The sequence below is a fragment of the Peromyscus leucopus genome, chromosome 7 (genome assembly GCF_004664715.2).
Source record: "Peromyscus leucopus breed LL Stock chromosome 7, UCI_PerLeu_2.1, whole genome shotgun sequence".
Taxonomy (NCBI): domain Eukaryota; kingdom Metazoa; phylum Chordata; class Mammalia; order Rodentia; family Cricetidae; genus Peromyscus; species Peromyscus leucopus.
In genome coordinates this window covers 33,555,766-33,577,608 of record NC_051069.1, presented here as the reverse complement: position 1 = coordinate 33,577,608, position 21,843 = coordinate 33,555,766, and the positions used below count along the sequence as shown (strand labels likewise).

General features: G+C 36.6%; 2 protein-coding genes across 2 annotated transcripts; both read left to right on the top strand.

Annotated features, from left to right (window-relative positions):
• Positions 1–9,155: 9,155 nt before the first annotated feature.
• On the top strand, positions 9,156–10,088 carry LOC114691268 (olfactory receptor 150-like). The gene has a single exon (XM_028866529.1). It carries the CDS (start codon positions 9,156–9,158, stop codon positions 10,086–10,088), a length of 933 nt encoding a protein of 310 aa, XP_028722362.1.
• Positions 10,089–19,484: 9,396 nt separating this feature from the next.
• LOC114691269 (olfactory receptor 150-like) lies at positions 19,485–20,498 on the top strand. Its single transcript, XM_028866530.1, has one exon. It carries the CDS (start codon positions 19,488–19,490, stop codon positions 20,418–20,420), a length of 933 nt encoding a protein of 310 aa, XP_028722363.1. The 5' UTR covers positions 19,485–19,487; the 3' UTR covers positions 20,421–20,498.
• Positions 20,499–21,843: the final 1,345 nt, after the last annotated feature.

Genomic DNA, 21,843 nt, shown 5'->3' with positions numbered 1-21,843 from the left:
CCTGGCATTGAAGATGTTCTAAAAATCTTTCTAATGTCTATATCCAGAATTACTATTGTCCATTACTGCATTTTTCTCCAAGTCCCTCTGGATGTTTGTGGGAGAACAGTATTGCACACCTGGTACACCCATGGGAACTGAGTGTGCTCCTCACTACTTTGGTGCCATTGCTTCTAACTGTCTAAACTAGGAGATACATGTATGTATACAAACTCTCATATGAAGACGTGTTTACATTATCTGTGTTTGCATATATATTTGTTTGTATAATCAGATAAACATTGTTTATACAACAGTTTCCTACTCTCTTTAATGAAGCCATATGGATCACTTTTGAAATTCTCATTGCTAATTTAGTAATTTCATAACTTGTCATTTCAAGAAACATGGTTGCCACTATCTGCTTCCCTATTGTTTATTAACTGAATCTATGTCTTGGGCAGTAGTGTTTTCAGAATATCCCACCCACACCCTTAAAAGAAGCCATTCCATGAACATTTTGATTGACCAAAATGATTGCAAAGTTCTTTTTGTATTTAATTCTTCAATCTCTACTCACTTCGAAAGTTACTTAAGAAATGTTCATCCTCAGCTCCTTTGTTGAAATTACATATCAAGTTGTCTTTAAAATGATAATGAAACATAAAAATAACAAACTATAATAACAATTACAGATTATTAATTGTTTACTCAAGCCTTAAATAAATAGGAAAATATTGACACTATGGCCTCAAATATTTTAGATTGTTTTCAGATGAGAAGGACTGTCATTAAGATCTCTTATACACTAGAGAGATTGCTCGGTGGTTAAAAGTGCCTACTGCTGAGGCTAATAGGCAGAATTTGACCCCAGGAACTACATGGTGGAAGAAGAAAACTGACTGCCACAAATGGTACTCTGGCCTTTATATGCATGCCTACACACACACACATACACACACAAACACACACACACACACACACACACACACAATAAATGAATGAATAAATAAACAAAGCTAATAAAAAGATTCCTTACAATGATGTCTGCTGGGGCTTAATTTCTAGCCCTTAACATAATGATTTCGACAATTTCAAAACACAGAGAATTGAACCCAAGGGGTTAGAGTGACATACAAGGCATATTATAGGAAATTCTAATTGCACTTCTCTAGTAGCTCACCCCCAAGGACAGGGAATGTAGAAGAAGCTTCCTTCTACATATTTTATGACAGCTCTTATACTTTAAAATCTTTGTAAAAGATTTGTAGGTGACTTAGGAAGCTGTGAGGAGAATCATGGCAATGGATTTGCAATGTTCATAAGAACTACTCAGAATATGAGGTGTGAGCCCATAAGTAAAGAAGAGCCAGAGGACTTCACTGTGGACTTCCAGCACCAACAACCTCAAGCACAAGTTCACTGAAGGGATCCTTTTGTTCTAAAGCACACCTGGTTTCCAAATAGAGAGAAAGTGAGTATTTGAGTTCCATGTGTTCTAGCACCTTCCATTCCCAGAATGTTGGAGGAACTCTGTTCTCAAGACATGATAAGAGTTTCATAAACTGAAAATAGGTCTCATGTTTTGGAGTTAGCGTTTCTTATAGTGTGTTTAGTGGTGAGAGATTTTGATGTTAACACAAAATGTAATTCAGGGCTACAGTACTTTTCTCAAAGATAACATGATAAATGCAATCTTAATTTTTTACTAGTTACATACATACTAAGTGTAAGCTGCTTTCAACTATTCCCCAATTATAGTGCATAATTATAATTTATAAATTCTATCATAAAATATACTCTGAAACTAAACACAATTCACCAGGTGCTATTCATCATATGTTCCTACCACTTTGCTCATTTTAGATACACCATTTCTTCTAAGAAATCATTTTGAATTATTAGTGTATTTTAGGATTTTGTAAATCTACACTTTTGAACATGAAAATTGTTGTATTAATGTGTGTTATCATTTCAGTTTCCAAATGCATGAATAAATCTGGAAGATACCATGCTAAGTGAAATAAGCCAGTCACCAAAGGAAAGATACTGAATGATTCTTCGTATCTAAGGTAACTCTAACCCACTGCAACAGAAAATGCCTTGAAATTATCAGATTATGGAACTGCAAGAGACAGGGTGGATATGCTCAGTATTTATAAGTCTTTACTACTGTTAAGTAGTTAGGTTACAAAATATTCAGTGCAGTATAATACCTACAAGTAATATGAATTGTATACTCAAAATCTCATATTAATAATCTTGATAAAACAATCAATCAAAAATCACCATGTGATAAAAGAAAATGTTGGTTAGTGAAAGATGTACTGTAATTGTGTTTGCGTGTGTCCAAACTGATCAAACTGTATTTGATTAAATACATGTAGAGCATTGTATATTGATTATACTTCAACAATACTGTTAACAAACTAACATTTTCACCTTAAACCATTCTTGTATTTTTCTTACGCTCTTTTCATCTCCAAGACGAATTCAAGGGGTGTTGAGACAACTGTTGTACAAGGGAGGTTGTTTGGTTTCTACACCAGGACAAATGGACACCACCACTGATGATGGTAGGAAAGCAGAATGGGAAGTAGTAAGATGTTAGACAATGTGGAAGACCCAGACTTCAGGGGAAGTTGGTCACTTAGACTGGGTCAGAACCAACCAATTGCTGTCCAAGTCACAATGACTAGGCAAGTGATAACAGAGCCACTACGATGCAACCAGTGTCCTGAGGTAACCTTGTAGCCCTGTGAGAGGCAAAGAATATATGACAGTAAGAAGAGTAAAAAAAGTATAAGAGCATGTGTCTGTGTTGAATCATACAACTAGAAATATACAACTACAGGTCAGGTAATGTATAACGAGCAGAACTTTACTTGGCTAGAATACTTAATGAGACACCCATGGTCAAAGACAACATCAAGTGAGAGCCATCTCCTTGTTTAATGCCATGTTGGAACATAAGGATAAAGAGAACACATGTTAAAGAATACAGAGGATTCTGAACTTGTACTTATTTTAAGAACCCACATATGATAACGAACTTATTTCCTAACAGCATTATTCTATTAAACCAATATTGTCATTTAAGGGTCTCACATCTTTACAACTTTTTATAAGAGATAAAATTCAATGCATGAACTGTGCAGGACTCATAACATCCACATCAGCATGGAGTCTTTAATTGAGGTAAAATGATGAGATAAATTAAAATAAACCAAATATAATAGCTAACTATCAAACTGTCCAATCTAGGGTCAGCAAGTTTGACTTTATTTTGAGTTAACCATATCAACTGCTAGATATTCTTAACCTTTTCTAGTAAAATATAGAATTGGCCCATAATGAGACAATTGTCTTCTACAGAAGATAGCCGACTGAAGAGAGTTACCCAATTGTTTTCTATTCTCTAATCCCACCAGTAATATATGGTGATCCCACATTCTTTCTTTTTTTTTCAGGTGACTCATATTTTGATTTATTAAATAAAGTCTCCAAGTGAGAAAGAGAGATTAAAAATGAAACTATGCTCTGTTATACCTAGAGAAAGCTAGTGTGGCAGGCATAGGATTGCATTTCTAGGATGGGTTGGCTGCCCAGGATCACGTAAAGAACTTAAACCACCCAACAATAACCAGAACGAAAACACTGGTTTCCAGGTCCACCCATGGATGTATTCTGTCAAGCTCCCTGGAGGGTGTGAGTTTGACCATTTTCCACCCAATACCTCATGTTGAAGTGGAGAATGTGAAAGCCCTGGAAAAGTGACTTGTCTAAGTCTCCTCGGGGCTGAGGGAGAGCAGTGAGGAGAGAGGAAAAATCAGTGAATGTGAAAATTGTGTGGTGTGTTCAGTGCTCTACATATTTTACTTCATCAACTCTTCATTTATTTCATTAAAATTTATTTTATTTTATTATTTATGGTGTCTACAATCAAGTATGGGGCCTTGAACATGGTAGGAAGATACTCTACCACTGAGCTACATCCTTGTTCTTGTCTTGATTCTATTACTTTTTTGGTTTTTTAAATTATGATATAATCATAACATTTCTCTTCTCTTTCCTCCTCCTAGAACCTCCCATGCTCTCCTTAAAAGCTTCTATTTATAATTGTTGTTGTATGCACACATATATATGTACATATCTATATATTCCTAAATATAACCTGCTCAGTCATAATGTTGTTACTCATATGTATGTTTTCATGGATAATCATGTGTCCTTTTAAAAAAGCTTTTGAGTTTACAAAGTGCTGTCACCATGTTCCTGGGTATAGGACCATCTACTGGAATATGGACAGCCTTTCAGGGGCTACATTGCTTTAAAAAGGATACTGCTCCTTTCACTAGCAGCAGTAAATTGTTAATAGCTCTTCACCTAGGGATGAGAGTTCCTAAACACCTCCCTCCTCCATGCTTAGATTTGTTCTGGCTTAATTATGTGCAGGTCCTGTGTATGCTGTCACAACCACTGTGAGTTTACACCCACACTATCCTGTTGTATAGAGAAACACTTTCACTGTGCTCATCCACTACCTCTAGCTGATAGAGTGTCTTTGGTCCCATTTCCACAATGATCCTTGAGCGTTTGAAGGGAGGGTATAATGTAGATGTCCCATTTAGATACAGGCATGCTACAGTCTCTCATTCTCTATTTATTATTCAGTTGTGGATCACTGTGTAAATTGACATCTACTACAAAAAGAAGCCTGTCTAGTAAGGATTAAGAGATGAACCAATGTATGGGTACAAGGATAAGTCATTATGAGTCAATTGAATACTATGTGTACATAACAGAACAATGGTAGTAGCTTATCCTCCAGGGACTAGGACCTGTCTGACCAGATTCTTGGCCCCTACATTGGTGCTGGTCATGGCTTCTGTCTTACAGAGCAGTCAGTCCTTAAATCCAATCCATCATTCTCATAATGTCTGTGCCAGCACTGCGCCAGTGAGCATATCTTGCCAGGCTGTGGTGATTCCTGGCAGGGTTTACAGCAGGCAGGGAAAAACCATCCGTGAGAAGATAAGAATGAAACTCAGCTCAGCCCAATGTTATTGTAACTAGTGCTGGACCAAGACTTCTGGAGTCTGACCAAGGTCATTTTACTTTAGTCACATTCAAGCACAGCACAATTTTGGGAAAAAAGAAGTATTCAGATAACAATTAACTCAGTCCTAAGTGTACAATAATTTAAGACATGTTTACATTGAGATTCCTTACCAAGTCCATCTGGCTTCTTTTGCAAGAATGGGTCCTGTTGACTCAGGGATAGTGTCCACGATTTAGGTCCAGGAAGCTTGACTGAGATAAACTTAAAGCCTCTGGGTGTCGGGATTGGCCTGGCCCTAAGACAACACAGAAGTCACGTGGGCTGTTGTAAAGCACAAGTGGTCTCACTCCTAAGAGAGGGTTTTATGGTCTAAAAGCAGTGCTCACGATTTAGGAGGAAAGGTCTTGGATAAAGCAAAAACATAAATTCTGAGAGATATGGGCAGAGCCTGTCTCATCAGAGAACAGAGGATAATTAGGATGTAAAACTACATCATTCCTGGCATTCCAGAAAGAGCAGCTGCACACCTCATTCCTTTGAAAAGATATTAGCTGTGGGTTGAACTTTTCCTGGCTTCTCCAGTGCTTATCTGTGTGCACAAGGCCTTCTTGCCATCTACACCAGGCCAATCCTTGTAGCTTGCAGGGATCACAGCTGAGTAAGACTGGCGATTACTCTCCTCCTTCAGAAATGTCCATAGATCTTTCTAGCACTATGAAAGCTAACTAGTAGGGACAAATCTTCCAGGCCAGTACTTGCTGCTTTACATTATATGGTAGCTCCACTTAAATTACTCTTACATATGTATATGTGCACATTTTAGAAGGCTTCTGCAGTAGTAGGTTCCCATATGACTTTTTAAAGTCTTTACTCCTAGTCATTCATTCCTCCTCATATTTCTTCCTCTATCCTGCACTCCCAGTCCCATGCCACTTAATCCTTCTTGCTCCATGACCCACTTCCTCTTCGTACCATCTGTGTTTTTATTTTTGTATTGTTGTTGTTGTTGCTTTACTGGCTATTGGGAATATAACTGCACTGAAGAGATGAGCAAATATTTCTATAGTAGAATATACAGTCAGTTGTGACTGTGTCTCAAAATCACATATTTTGAATCATGTAGGGGATCTAGTTGTAGCTTTTATATTTTACTTTACTATAAAAAAAACTTAGCAATAAAAATATCAGACATCAAAATTAACCAGATTCAAGGACTATATAATTTAATGAACTTACATACAGTTAGAACTGGTATTAAAAATGAAAGCTGTGTTGGTCCACCTTCAACTTACACATTTATCTACCACCAAAACCAAAACATGACAGAATAAGCCAAACATTTAGCTTTATATATATAAACCCAGGATAATGTCCAGATTTTTAAGAAATCTCCACAGTGATTTCCATAGTGGCTGCACTCCAAGCACCAGTGAATAAGTCTTTCTCTTTTTCCACATCTGTGCCACCTTTTGTTTGATTTTTTTTGTTGTTGTTTACTGGTTTGTTTGTTTTGATCTTAGCCATTTTGACTGAGTAAAATGAAATCTCAAAGTAGTTTTAATGTATATTTACCTGATGGTGAAGGAGGATTTTAAAAATTAAATATTTCTTAGCCATTTGTATTTCTTTTTGAGAATTATGTTTAGTTCTCTGCCAAAATTCTATTCCCTAACTTTTAATTGGGTTATTTGTTAATAATTAACAATACTTCACATACTTCAGGTGTATGTTAGTAATCTGTTTCTCTCCAGTAAAAGAATCACTACTCAATCATCTGACTATTTCTAGTTGGATTATTTATTATTAAGGTATAAGACTTTGTTTTGTCTACTAACAACTTTTCCTAAGAGATAGTACTTTAAAATATATTTTCCAATCTGGGTGTTGTCTTCTCAAATTATAGATAGTGTCTTTTAAAATACAATTTCTTTTCAATTTTCATCCAGTCTGATTTACTTTTTTCTATTATAGTTTCTGGTTCTTGCATCTTTATTCAAGAAACCATCACCAATGCCATGCTCACAAAGATCTAGTCTTATAGTTTTGTCCAATGTTGTTACTTTGACCTCTTACATTTAGTGATAGGGCCTATTTTTTTGTTGTTGTTGGTTTTTGTTTTGTTTTGTTTTTGTTTTTGTTTTTGTTTTGTTTTGTTTGGTTTTTTTTTTTTTTTTTTTTTTTTTTGGTTTTTTGAGACAGGGTTTCTCTGTGTAGCTTTGCGCCTTTCCTGGAGCTCACTTGGTAGCCCAGGCTGGCCTCAAACTGACAGAGATCCGCCTGGCTCTGCCTCCCGAGTGCTGGGCTTAGAGGCATGTGCCACCAATGCCCGGCTTATAGGGCCTATTTTTTAATTAATTTTTGTATATGGTGTGAGAGAGAAATAGTTGCATATTAATGTTTTCATATGTTTTAACCTAATTGTCAGCTTGTTAAAAATTCCTTCTGTACTGAATTATTTTAAATATTTAAAATTATTTAATTATGATCGCATTTACTTTTTCCTGATTGCCAACTTTTTTCAGTATATCTGTTTAATCTATGTGATGACAGTTCTGAAACATGGTAGTAAGTTTTCAAGTGACAAAACTCAAAATGTGCCATTTTGACCAGGTGTGATGACTTGCCCTTAATCCCAGAGGCAGAGGCAGGTGGATCTCTTAAATTGGAATGCCAGCCTCATCTACATAATGAGTTCCAGGCTAGCAAGGGCTACATAACAAGGCCCTGTCTCAGAAAAGAATCCTTCAATTTTATTTGTCTTGTTCAAGTTTCTTCTGATTATTCCATGTCCTTTCTATACTTGTAGGGACTTATGATCATTACATGCCAGGGGGGGAAAAAAGCCTGAGAGTTTTATAAGGATTCAGCTGAACTTGTGCATCAATTGAGGAAGCACTGCTGTTTTCACAGAATTAAATCTTTTGATTCATGGACATGGGATGTCCTTGCATGTTCTTTCATTTATGTAAACTTTATTTTTCAACCATGTTTATACCTGCAAGTGAAATAATTTTTATTTCTTTCCCTTAATTTATCCCTGTGTTTTATTTTATTTTATTTTTTTTACAATATTGCAGATATGTTTTTATGATTGCTTAGTTTTCCATTGATCTTAGGTCCCACTTTCTGGAAAACCTTGAATTAATTCCAATAATTCTTTCTCAGAGATATTTTAATTTTGCATAAAAAAGATCAATTCATTTGGATGTAAAGGTGGTTTTATTCCTTACTGACTGTCCAATAAGATGACTTTTTCTTTCATTTTCTTGCCTGGCTGCCATAAATTGATCCTCTATTATAATGTAAAATAAGTGTGTATAGAGAACAGGATATGTTGTTTACTACTTGTGGGAAGTCTTTTAGACATTGACATATTGATTATATTGATTGTGTTTGTGTGTGTTACTTATGATTGTAACATAGGAAAGCATTTTCTCTGTACATAGATAAGATGAATTACAAATTAGGCTTGAAAAGTTCTTAGAAAAATCCATTAAAAATCTCTCTTTGGTTGTTCATGGAATGGGTACGAATGTATTCTCCTAATGTAGATCAGGAATAGTGATAGGTGCATCTTATATTTATCTACTTCTAAGTATTATAATTTTGAACTTCTGATGACCAGACTGACAAGGTATAGGAGTAGCCACTGAACTTGGAGATATGTGACTGAAGGATCTTGAACTTGGTTTCTCACTTCATTGTGTATAGCTCCAGCTCTCTCCAAGTCCCACCAGTCCCGGAACCCACTTATAAAATAAACACACAGATGCTTACATTATTCAAACTGCTTGGCCATTAGCTCAGGCCTATCATTGTCTAGCTCTTACTCTTATATTTAGCCCATTTCTGTTAATCTTTATTTTGCCACGTGGCTCGTGGCCTACCGGTACTTTACATCTTCCTTGTCCTGGTAGCGGCTCCAGGTGGCTCCTCCCTCTGTCTTCCTGTTCTCTCAATTTTCCTCTCTGTTAGTCCCACCTATACTTCCTGTCTGGCTACCGGCCAATCAGTGTTTATTTATACAGAGTGATATCCACACCAATTATGTGATAAGACATGAATTACCTATGGTGACTTTTCTTTCCTCTCCTACAGAGAATTCCCAGAGGAAATGACAGCCCGAAACCACTCCACAGTAACTGAATTCATCCTTGCTGGATTAACAGACAAACCAGAACTACAGCTGTCTCTCTTCTTCCTCTTCCTCGGAATCTATGCAGTGACAATGGTGGGGAACCTGGGCATGATCACCCTGATCCTGCTCAGCTCCCACCTGCACACGCCCATGTACTTCTTCCTCAGCAGTCTCTCCTTCATTGACCTCTGCCATTCCACTGTCATTACCCCCAAAATGCTAGTGAACTTTGTGACAGTGAAGAACATCATCTCCTACCCTGAATGCATGACTCAGCTCTATTTCTTCCTGGTTTTTGTTATAGCAGAGTGTCACATGTTGGCTGCAATGGCATATGACCGCTATGTTGCCATCTGTAACCCATTGCTTTACAATGCTATGATGTCCTATCAAATCTGTTCCTGGATGATATTTGGGGTGTATAGCATGGGTTTGATTGGTGCCACAGCTCACACAGTCTGCATGTTAAGAGTGCATTTCTGTAAGGCTGATGTAATAAACCATTACTTCTGTGACCTTTTCCCATTACTGGAGCTCTCTTGCTCCAGCACTTTTATCAATGAAGTAGTAGTTCTATGTTTTAGTGCTTTCAATATCCTCTTCCCCACACTAAGTATCCTGAGCTCTTATGTCTTCATCATTGCCAGCATCCTGCGCATCCGTTCCACTGAGGGCAGGTCCAAAGCCTTCAGCACCTGCAGCTCCCACATCTCAGCTGTTGCTGTCTTCTTTGGGTCTGCTGCATTTATGTACCTGCAGCCATCATCAGTCAGCTCCATGGACCAGGGGAAAGTGTCTTCTGTCTTTTATACTATTGTCGTTCCCATGCTTAACCCCGTGATCTACAGCCTGAGAAATAAGGATGTCAAACTTGCCCTAAAGAAGTTGTATGAAAAAAGTTTCCCATGAAAAATGTTTATCTTTATCAAACTGTTGTGATGTTTTTCATCTCTTTTTAGGATATCTTCTTGATTCTTGTAAGTTGGGTATTTCCTTTTTATGTTGTGTCCTATTTTAGATGAAGGGCCATTGCTACTTTCTGATTTCTCTGGGATTTGAATCCTGGAAACAACCTGTGTTAACATATGTATATATGCTTATATTTTAGCAATCTTCCGCAGCAGAAGTTTTCCAAATGATTTTGTTTAGAAAGTCTTTCGTGTTATCTCTCCCCATGTTCCCTCCTTTACCCTGTCCTCCTATCTCCCAACCCATTTAAGGTGTTTGCTTCCATTATTCTGCTTCCTTCCCTTATATCATCACCAAGTTCTGTCTTCCCTGCCTTGGAAGCATCCTCCTCCCATCATGCCTGCCTCTCCCTGGGAAACACTGCATAGGAGCAGGTGGGAGGAATGTAAGATGGTGGAGGTTACGTGTAGATGACTACAGTGTTGGCCATACACAACAGGACAGCTGCATGTATGAAGTCACAGCACTCGTGACATCATGGACAACACCTGCACAAGCTAGAGCAAGACAAATTCACAGCATGACTGAAACAGGCCGTCGTAATGTCCCGCCACTGCCTCGGGAGCTGTTGGTAATTGATAGCTGCTGGGAGAGGGAAAGTTAGCTCTCTTTAAGGCTGTGATCCCTGGCATGTCTAACATGTTCCTGTGAATGGCCACATACCTAAAACCATACAGGCAGTACAAACGGGACTCGGTGTTTTACTTTGTTTTTTTGTTTGTTTTGTTTTTGTTTTTTGTTTGTTTGTTTGTTTGTTTGTTTGTTTGTTTCGAGACAGGGTTCCTCTGTGTAGCTTTGCACCTTTCCTGGATCTTGCTCTATAGACCAGGCTGGCCTCGAACTCACAAAGATCTGCCTGCCTCTGCCTCCCGAGTGCTGGGATTAAAGGCGTGCGCCACCACCTCCCGGCTTACTTTGTTTTTAATGAGGACACAAAATTGGGTGAATAAGAGAAGGGGAGAAAGATCTTGGGGAAAATGAGGTAAGGGGATGAAGGTGATCAAAACACATTGAGCTGAATCCCCAGGGGAGTCCTTGCCCTGGAGGAGATGGGAATGAGGGGTGGTCTAGGGGGAGGGCAGGGGGGCAGGAGAAGGGAGGACAGGGGAATTCGTGGCTGATATGTAAAATTAAATTAAATTATAAAATAAAAAATTAAAAATAAATAAATAAATAAAATTTCAAAAAATTAGTAAAAAACACTTTAACAAAAAGAACCAAACAAATAAGCCCTGACATCTCTAACTAACATAATATTTTACCTGTCCCACCTCTTATACTATGGCCAGAGTCATAGCAATGGATTTTCCCATCATGAGCATTTGAACCTGATTATACCACATCTAAAACATCATCTGTCTGATTACAGGTGCAAAACATTGCAGACTTTGTGATCAGCTTAAAACACGGAATATGGGCATGTCAATGCCATGTCAGTTTGTCTCATCCTATGAAACCAAACCTTCAGAAGTTGGAGACTTTTTCCTGTACTGCTCATGTCTTATCTTCACCACTGATTTTCTTGCTATACAAAGTTACCCAAATATATTTATCCACCATATATACATATGTTATGTGAAACATATATATGCTGATGTAAAACCTGTATAATATAAATGTTTCATTTTATTGCTTGGATCTGCTTGCAAGGTCTATGTATATATAATTTGTATACCTAAAATTTTCTTGCTACAGGCACAAAATAGCATCTAGATTTTTTTTTTTCATAGTCATGGATACTGGCTAGGATAAAACCATGCATTTTGTTACCAAGTATTTATTTACACATTGAAAATATAAATAGTATAAGAAAATACATGCTTGAAGTATCCTTGATAATTCTGAGAACTGATAGGGAGTAGAATATTTAAATATTAGAATTCTACCACAAACCAGAGATACTAAATACCCTCAAGGAGAACTACTGCAAGGAGAGAAAAAAAAAATGCATCAAAAATATAGACAGAATTGGTCTATCATTCCAGGCAATGCTTCTCAACTCAGAGACTACCTCTGTCTCTTTCAATTTATTTCTGACTAGCAGCTATGTGATTCAAATGAATGATGCATCTCGAGCCTCTGTTTGGGAATAGAACAAAAAGGGTTAATGAAATTCGTGTCTAACCTGTCCCATACAGATTTAAAAGTACAATGCACTTTCACCCTCAGCATAGTAGGATTCCTAACTATGTTCTAAAACATATTCTTATATAGCCACAGATAAGATAGCTTCCATCTCTCACCAAAGAAGCTTCTCCTTGCAACAGACAAAGGCTGTTAGAAAACCACCACTGGTCACAACCCAGAGAACAATTACTCCTGTTCGTAAAGATGTGGACAGTTAAGGAAACTAATTGTATTGGGTATTGTGGAGAGTGTCACTGTAGACCAGGCAGTTATGTTTAACCATATGTTTTGAGTGAAGTTGTATGTTTGTTTTCTTTCTGTTAGAGAAAGGCCACAGAAGCAAGGTATAGTTCTCATGATATCATATCAATAGGTATCATGTGTAATCCACTGTTAAGGAATGAGAGAGTGTGCTCCACTTATCTGAAAGGAGATTTCCTAACTCATTTTCTTGGAATTCTTGCATACTGTAAGTTTGTCTTTTAACTCCACTGATTTGTTTAATCACAGATTTAAATCACTGTGGACTCACAGACATTAATTTCTATTTTCATTTATATTCTACTATAAGCTGCTGCAATTATTTTTTGCTTAACTCATTTCAGATGTGGGTGGGAATTGCAAATCCTCTTCTGTTATGTCTGTGTCCCTTTCATATACTCCCAGAAATTTAACTTTACATTGTTTTCTGGCACTAAAAATTTTCTAATTTTCTTTCCCAGAAATAAAAGTAATCATTTCTCCTATCAGTTCTGGATATATTTATTGAATAACAGTATTATAAACACGGTACACACATGGAAGTTGGGGATGCTCATAGCTACTTTGATGCCATTGATTCTAATTCTCTGAATATACTAGTATAAACACAAGTAGTAATGTGTTTATACAAAGCCCTTATAGAGATACATATATAATTACCTAACTACAATGCACCCATATGCATCTATTATAACCCAAAAATCATTAATATAATGTGTTCTACTCTAGATTAGTACCAAATGGGTTAGTTTAGAAGTTTCCATTGCTTGTTTGTAATTTCCACATAAAATAAAAAGTAGTCACTATTGTCTATTCCCTATAACTTTATGGTTCCATTCCTCCTCTTTGCTTATAGTGGTCCTAGAATTTTCCACCTGTAATTTTATGAAAAATCATTCTATCAACAATTATATTAAATAAATTAATATTTATTTTATCTATAGTCCTACAATCTCTACTCATTGCCAAAGTTTCTAAAGTCAACATGCTCATCTCCGGCCACTTCCCTAAAACTATGTATTGTCCTTGAAATAATAATGGACCATATAAGAAGGAACTTTTGATAATAACTACAAGTCATTATTATTTCCCCAAACATTAATTCAACAATTAAAAAGCCGTGAAAACAGCCTCATGTATTTTAGAGACTATTTTCAGATGGGATTTTGTCATTGAGGTACCCCACAACTATGTCATTAGACTTCAGTTTCTAGCCCCAAATGCAATGAATGATACTATTTCCAAACACAGAGAATTATACTCAAGGGAGGCAAAGAGAAAGTATGAACCACATCATCATACAGAAAATCTTAATTGATTTTCCCCTGAGCATCTCATCCCCAGTAGAAGGAAATCTTTAAGGAGTTTCCTTCTATAAACTTTTATGGTGCCTCTTATGTATCAAAAGTCTCTGTGAAAATATCATTTTGGTAAGTACCTTAGGAAGACACGACGGACTCATGACATTGGATTTATATTAGAAATGTATACTACTCAGAACATAGGATATATGTTCTGATACCACAAATAAAAATGATCCAGATTTTATTTTTAATTACACCAATGATGTGAAGAGGTGTTTGGTTTAGAACTCATATGTTACTTGAATGGAAGTCTCCAAGTAGAAAGGTAAGCAACCAACATTCATTTGTCCTAAAATCTTTCAATCTCAAAATGTTAGACAACCACCATGAACTCTACTTTTCAGACATTGTAGAAATTTTCAAATGTTAGTCAAAAATACCACTCATGTTTTTGGAACCAAGCTTTCTCCCAGGCATCTTTCATACTTGAATGAAATTTTGTTGTTACACAATATATTTCCGTGGCTATAGCTCTTTCTTCTAAGATGACATACAAAAAAAACTTTAAAAAAAACTCAGCAGCTCTTATTTTTATTATAAGTCATATAGACACTAGGGGTAAGTTACTTCAAACAGTTCTTCAGTTTTTACAAATAACTTCAGCGTACAAACCCTGTCATAAACAATAACACCTGGAGTAAACACAGTTTACCAGTGTCTATTCATGAGGAGTTCTTACTGCTTCCCTCATTTTTCATTATTTCTTCTAATAAATCATTTGAAAATTTTAGTATGTTCTGATGTTGGTTAATCTAAAATAAAACTAATATTGTATAAACATGCCCTATGGGAGGTCTCTTTTAGTTCACTGGGTCGTACTTAAAACACATGATTCCCTGGATTTCCTCAGTGTCTGTTGCCATGTCCCCTTTGAGTTTCTGATTTTATTGATTTGGATATTCTCTCTCTGCCATTTAGTTAGTTTGGATAAGGGGTTGTCTATCCTGCTGATTTTCTCAAAGAACCAACTCTTTGTTTCCTTGATTCTTTGGGTTGTTCTTTTTGTTTTTATTTTATTGATTTTAGCCCTCAGGTTGATTATTTCCTGCCTTCTACTCCTCTTGTGTGTGTTTGCTTCCCTTCGTACCAGATTTCCAAGTGTGCTGTTAAGTCGCTAGTATGAGATCCTTCCAAATTCTTTATAAAGGCACTTAGCGCTATGAACTTTACTATTAGGATTGCTTTCATTGTGTTCTGTAAGTTTGGATATGTTGTACATTTATTTTCATTGAATTCTGGGAAGTCTTTAATTTCTTTATTTCTTCATTGACCCAGTGATGATTTAGTAGAGTTGTTCCATTTCCATGAGTTTGTAGACTTTCTGCAGTTTCTGTTGTTATTGAAATCCAGCTTTAATCCATGGTGGAAATTACCAACACTTGAATTTTGGGAGACACAGAACAACTATATCAATATTGAATCTTATTATCTTTTCTTTAACTTTTTGAGGTTATACCATAATTATATCAATTTATAATTTTTATAATTACATAACTCTATAATTATAATACATTTATATATTATATTTTTATGATTATAACACATATTTCATAGTTATGTATTTTATAATTATGATTTTGTGTTATAATTATATTATTTATAATTATATCACTTTAATATAACTATATCATCATACCGATCAGTGTATTCTTCCCTGAGGAAAACAAGTTCTCCCAAGCTCAGCCTTCCTTAGTTGCCCATAGTAATTCTTTACATAGTATCAAAGCCTCCTGGTCTTTCCTCTGTTGACATTAGCATGTCTACTGCTTCCCTTGTTCAGCTCAGGTTTAGGCAGTCATCCTTCTCTTTAAGAGAGGTAAAACTGTGGAACCAAAATAAGATGAAAATGCTTTCACCCCCAAAACTAAGGCCTAAGACTTCTCCTTTTAACTACAGGGTATAAGTTACTGGAACAGGCCAGAAGTTACTGAAAGCAGCCAGTCCAGATTCCAGAAACCAAGAAGTGTAAAAGTACAGAGTTACAAGGTAGTCAGGAGGTAATGACTGCTGGACTATGGAATGACCTTTCCCTGGTTCCCTAAGTAACTGTTTGACCATAGAATGTCCCAACCCTATTTTCCATAGTGACTGTGTAATCACCAGATGCCCCCATCTGGGGGCAGCCAATGAGAAATGGTGACAGGCAACTACCTCCTTAGAAGGAAAATTGAATCATGATATCTGGAATTCCTAGACACAAGCCGATCAGAATTGTACCCATACTAGCATCCCTAAATGATGTAACCTTGTGATTTTTCCCTTTAAAAACTGAGCTTGCAGATAGGTGGGCACTTCCTCCAGCATCCACTGCGTTGGATCTGTTGGACAAAGTCCCTGCCTAGGCTTGTATTGCTTTGGGATATCCCGAAATTAAACCTTGCTTTTGCATTCTGGTATGCTTGTCCTAGGTGATCTCTCTGGGGGTCACGATCTGGGCACAACAAAACTAGGAGACTTGCTAAAAGAAACAGATTTCATACAAACTAGTATACGGTCACTTCTGAGTTTGATTTTAAGTTAACAAAATCAACCTCTAGAAAGTCTTAAGATTTTATAGAAAAGCATAGAATTAATTGATCCACAGTCAGCATGGTGTCTCCCATTAGGAGAGAGCCAGCAGGAGAGGTAGAAGAGACAAGTGTGGGGCAGGAAGACCTCCACCTAGCGTTGGCTGTTAGCATTGTCTGCTACTTGAGACACTTGTACAACTTTTTCTGTCAGTGTGTTTTTAATTCAGAGAGAGGTGTCTCAAGTGCTGAAATTCCTTGGGTTGGTGATAACTCTATGGTTTACTTTTTTTTCATTTCTCTTTATTAAGAAATTTTCTATTCACTCTACATTTTGAAGGATTCTCAAACTGTTTTATGAAACTTCTGTGCCATTTTAAAAACTCACCAGTAATATGAGGTTGTGATTCCTCCCATCCTTGTGAGCACTTACCATTTTATCTCAACCACTCCAACCAATGTGAAATTTTGTCTCTCTCTGGTTTTTATTAAAATGACCTTAATGTTAATCATGGTACACATATTTTCAGCTGTTTATTGGGAATTTGTCTATCTCCACTAGAAGGATCATTACTCAGATCATCTGGCTGTGTATAACTGGATTATTTGTTCTCTTAGCCATTCAGATAAAAAAAAAGTTCTTAACATCTATCAGTAGTTCTCCCTAAGATATATTACGTGAGATGTGTTTCCCATTGAGTGTGCTTTTTTTCATCTATCTATGATGTCCTTTAAGGCACAAATTATTTTTATTTTTAATTATGTTCAATTTATTTATTTGTTTGTTTCTGTAGCCTCTGATTATAACATCCTGTCTAAGAAACTATCACCAATTTCATGGGCATAAAGTTCTAGTATTATAGTTTTTATCAAATATTACTATTTTTAGATAAAATACTTACATATATATAACATTCATTTTTCATTAACTCTTTCATAGTAAGAATAGTTGTATATTAATTATTTAACATGTAACTTCATCTAATTGCCCATGTATTAGAAATCCATTGTTCCTACACTGAATTATTATTAAACACATAACTTTAATAATTTGCAGATGTATTTTTTAACAGATTGCCAATTTCCTTATATCTCATGACATATCTGTACTATGAGCATATTATAAGGTTGTAGTATATTTTCAGTTGGGGAAATTTGAAAATTCCAATTTTATTCTTTTCCTTTAGGTTTGTTCTGATCATTTCCAGATCAAGGCCCTTATATTTTGTGGAGAAATTATGATCAGCATGCCATTATTGCAGTAAAAATATTTTGGATTTTCATTAGGATTACACCAAACTTTTAGACTAGTTTGGGAATTATTGTCCTTTCACAATGTTAAAGCTTATAATCCATGAAGATGGGGTGTCTTTCCATGTATGTAATGGTTTATCCTTTTGACAATGTTGAAAATTTCAAGTGCAATACCTTATATGTCTTTATTTTATTCCTAAATGTTTTAACATTTTCCATGATATTTTAAATGGATTTTTATGATTGCTGCATTTCTTGATGATCTTGGGCCCCACTTCCATGGTAAACTTTAAATAAATAACAGCGCTTCCTAATAGATTTCTTGGAATTTTGTGTATACAAAATTAATTCATATATATGCAAAGGTAGTTTTATTATTTACTTTCCAATTCAGATGCCTTTTGATTTTGTATTCTTATCTGATTGCCCTAACTTTACTTCTACTATAATGTTGGTTAAAGAAAGAGAATATGGAGTACCCAGGGGTCCGGGGTACTATGTCCAGCGTGGGATATCTGAGAAAAAAAATCTACATACACTATGTTCTTGTGTCTCTTAACTTTATTCCTCTAAGACAGAATTCTATCAATACAGCTATAGCTCTGTCAGGCATTTAGGGCACAAATAACTCTAGATATACCAAACTCTTTATCTGCCTACTTTATTTCTCTGGAATGAAATCCTGTTTCCATAGCTTCAGTTCCGACCAGTTCCCCAGCTCATAGTCCTGCTAATGACTAAATTCCTGTGCATCCAGCCTCATTTTTTCCCCTGTATCCTCTTTCTCCATCTTTGATACTCTCTACTCCTGACACAGAAAACTCTACCCAAGATCTGCTTACCCTCTACGGGACCTGTCTTCCTCTCTTCTCTTTCGCCATGCCATTCTGTGCATTTCTACAGAAAATGCCTGCCCTTTCTTTCCCTGGGCATGTGGTTCTCTGTCTCCTCAGGAATGTTGTTCTATCTCTCACCTTGATATGTAAAAACCTCTTTTGTTCTCAGCCAGTTGCTCTGGAGAACCACTAGGCCTCTGTTAGGAGGGTGGTCTGAACTTCATTTGCATAAGAAACAAAGCTATGTGTCTCTGCCAGATTGTCTTTGCTTATGTGACCTTATCCAGGTACTGGCTTCAACGGGGAAATTACCTAGAAGTTCAGCAGGTCTGAAAATATTTGGCCATGCAAAAATTTCATAATAGAGTATAGCTCAAATATTAAAGGCTGGATAGCACCAAATATTCATAATAAATGGCTTGTCTCTTGACAGGACTCTTGGCCGATCAAGGTATAGATAGCTTTAATACACAGCTGAATCTCTATAATATATTCTTGCAGCCTGCAAGAAGAGTTCAACTTATACTGTTCATTACTTTATGGAGAAAGCCTTTAGGTCACCACCATTAAGTAGAAGATGAGTTGTATATGTGCCTGGTGTTCTTTTGTCTTTGTGTGGATGCTACTCTTATTGTAACACAGAAAAATGTTTTTCTCTTGATTGGGAGAACTACAAATGAGTCATGAAAAGTCCTTAGCAGACTCTGCTGAATGCATCAGATCTCTCCTTAGTTGTCCATAAGCTGAGTACCACCACTTTTATGGCAAAAGTCACAAACAGGGACAGATGTATCTTATATTTAATTACAAGTGCCATGTGTTGGGAAGCCTAAAGACTTAGATGGCTATCATGTAAGAATAGCTGTCAGAAAATTGAAGATGCTAGGCAAAATGAAAGCTTGAATTCTCTTTCATACCTCAGTATGTAATAATATAATAGATATTATCTCATTTTCCCCTTCTCTTTCCACATAGAACTCCCAGAAGAAAATGTTACAAGGAAATCTTTCCAGAGTGACTGAGTTCATCCTTGCTGGATTAACAGACAAACCAGAACTACAGCTGTCTCTCTTCTTCCTCTTCCTCGGAATCTATGCAGTGACAATGGTGGGGAACCTGGGCATGATCATCCTGATCCTGCTCAGCTCCCACCTGCACACGCCCATGTACTTCTTCCTCAGCAGTCTCTCCTTCATTGACCTCTGCCATTCCACTGTCATTACCCCCAAAATGCTGGTGAACTTTGTGACAGTGAAGAACATCATCTCCTACCCTGAATGCATGACTCAGCTCTATTTCTTCCTGGTTTTTGGAATTGCAGAGTGTCACATGTTGGCTGCAATGGCATATGACCGCTATGTTGCCATCTGTAACCCCTTGCTTTACAATGCTATGATGTCCTATCAAGTCTGTTCCTGGATGATATTTGGAGTGTATAGCATGGCTTTGATTGGGGCCACAACTCACACAGTCTGCATGTTAAGAGTGCATTTCTGTAAGGCTGATGTAATAAACCATTACTTCTGTGATCTTTTTCCACTTCTGGAGCTCTCTTGTTCTGACACGTTTATTAATGAAGTAGTAGTTCTGTGTTTCAGTGCTTTTAACATCTTTATTCCAACTCTGACTATACTGAGCTCTTATGTCTTCATCATTGCCAGCATCCTCCGGATTAAATCCACTGAGGGCAGGTCCAAAGCCTTTAGCACCTGCAGCTCCCACATATCAGCTGTTGCTGTCTTCTTTGGTTCCCTTGCATTCATGTACCTGCAGCCATCATCAGTCAGTTCCATGAACCAAGGGAAAGTGTCTTCTGTGTTTTATACGATTGTTGTGCCCATGATGAACCCATTGATCTATAGTCTGAGGAATAAGGATGTCAAAGTTGCTCTAAATAAGTTCCTTGAACAAAAATTTTTCTAAAGACTAATTTTTCTTTACTAAAATTTATGTTTGTAGGATTGACAAACAGTTCAAAGGCTTCTTTATGGCCACAGGTTGTGAGATTATTCTAGCACTGTTTATTTTTAAGTTGTCAGGGGGAGAACCAGTTTTAGCCAATAGGACATATGAAGGACAACATCTCATTAGGAATGCAGAAAATCCATCTGCTCATCACAACATGTATCACATTTATCAAACACTTTAAAGACTTCTTGTTAATGATTATATTTTATGTATGCAGAACAATGTTCCTTTTATGCAAGACATATTTTTCTTATGACAGAAAATAAATATATTTGGTCAGCATCCTTAATCATTTCAATAATATATGTAATTGGCTTTTTTAATTAAGTATATTTTTAAAATTTCAGACATTGTGGTCCTCAAAACAAATAATTTTATCAAGAAATAAAATATGCAAAATATGCCTAATTTTTGCTAAGTGTGTAGAACTGTAAAGGTCATGGAGTGATATTGTGAGTTATAACCTACTTCTACCCCCCAAAAAATTACAATGGATGAGACACACATCATTAAACAAGAATGTACACATTGTGCACAAAGCCTCTAAAGCAGAGTAGAAATAAGAACAAGAATTCTTATGTTGGTATATGTTTTCTAATATTTGTAAGCATGTCTGCAGCACATAATTGAACATGGCAGATTCAGAAATGTATGAATTTAATACTGCACAACATGAAACATATTTATTCATATCTGGAAAAGGAAAACTTGAAAACAATGTTTTCTGACTGACAAGTAGCCCTGATATTTATAAAAGGAGTATCTATGCCCAAAAGAAGGCTGAATTATGGATAGAGTATGGGAGGCCAGCTTCCACATTTCCCCATTTTTTCCCAGGGTACTCTTGAGGCAAAAGATAAGAAATACTAGGTAGAAAAGGAGTGCGGAAAAGAAACAGACAGAAACACAGAAGAGGTTCAGGAGGACCTGCATCGATATCCATTGGTTCCTTCTGTCCCTTCTAAAGGATTTTTATAGGAATGCCAAGAGGCAGAACAAAAGACCTCCCCCTAGCAGAGCCATGTGCAGACCCTTCTAATCACCTAGTAACCACTCACATAGTCAAACCATCCTCTAATGCAGCCCTACTGGGTAAAGCAAGCTCAGATCTCACTATGAAACCTGTGTGGGCCTCTACAACAAAGAAGATGTCCAAAAAATGAATTCCCTTTTTTTCCCATTATGCAATTGAATTTCCATTGCTTCTATTTAAAACTGCAATCAAAAAACTAATTTCATGCTTCTAGAAGGTAACTGTGTCTATCAGGCCATCTCAGTAGCTCTAAGTGGCCTCCAAAAATATAACAGGTCCCATAACACCTCCTCTTGCTCCTGGAGGTAGAAGCATCTTCAGCATTTTTCTTGTCTCCTCCTAAAG

Excerpts from the sequence above, each read along its gene's own strand:
- LOC114691268 (XM_028866529.1), top strand. The coding sequence starts at position 9,156 with ATGACAGCCCGAAACCACTCCACAGTAACTGAATTCATCCTTGCTGGA.
- LOC114691269 (XM_028866530.1), top strand. The coding sequence starts at position 19,488 with ATGTTACAAGGAAATCTTTCCAGAGTGACTGAGTTCATCCTTGCTGGA.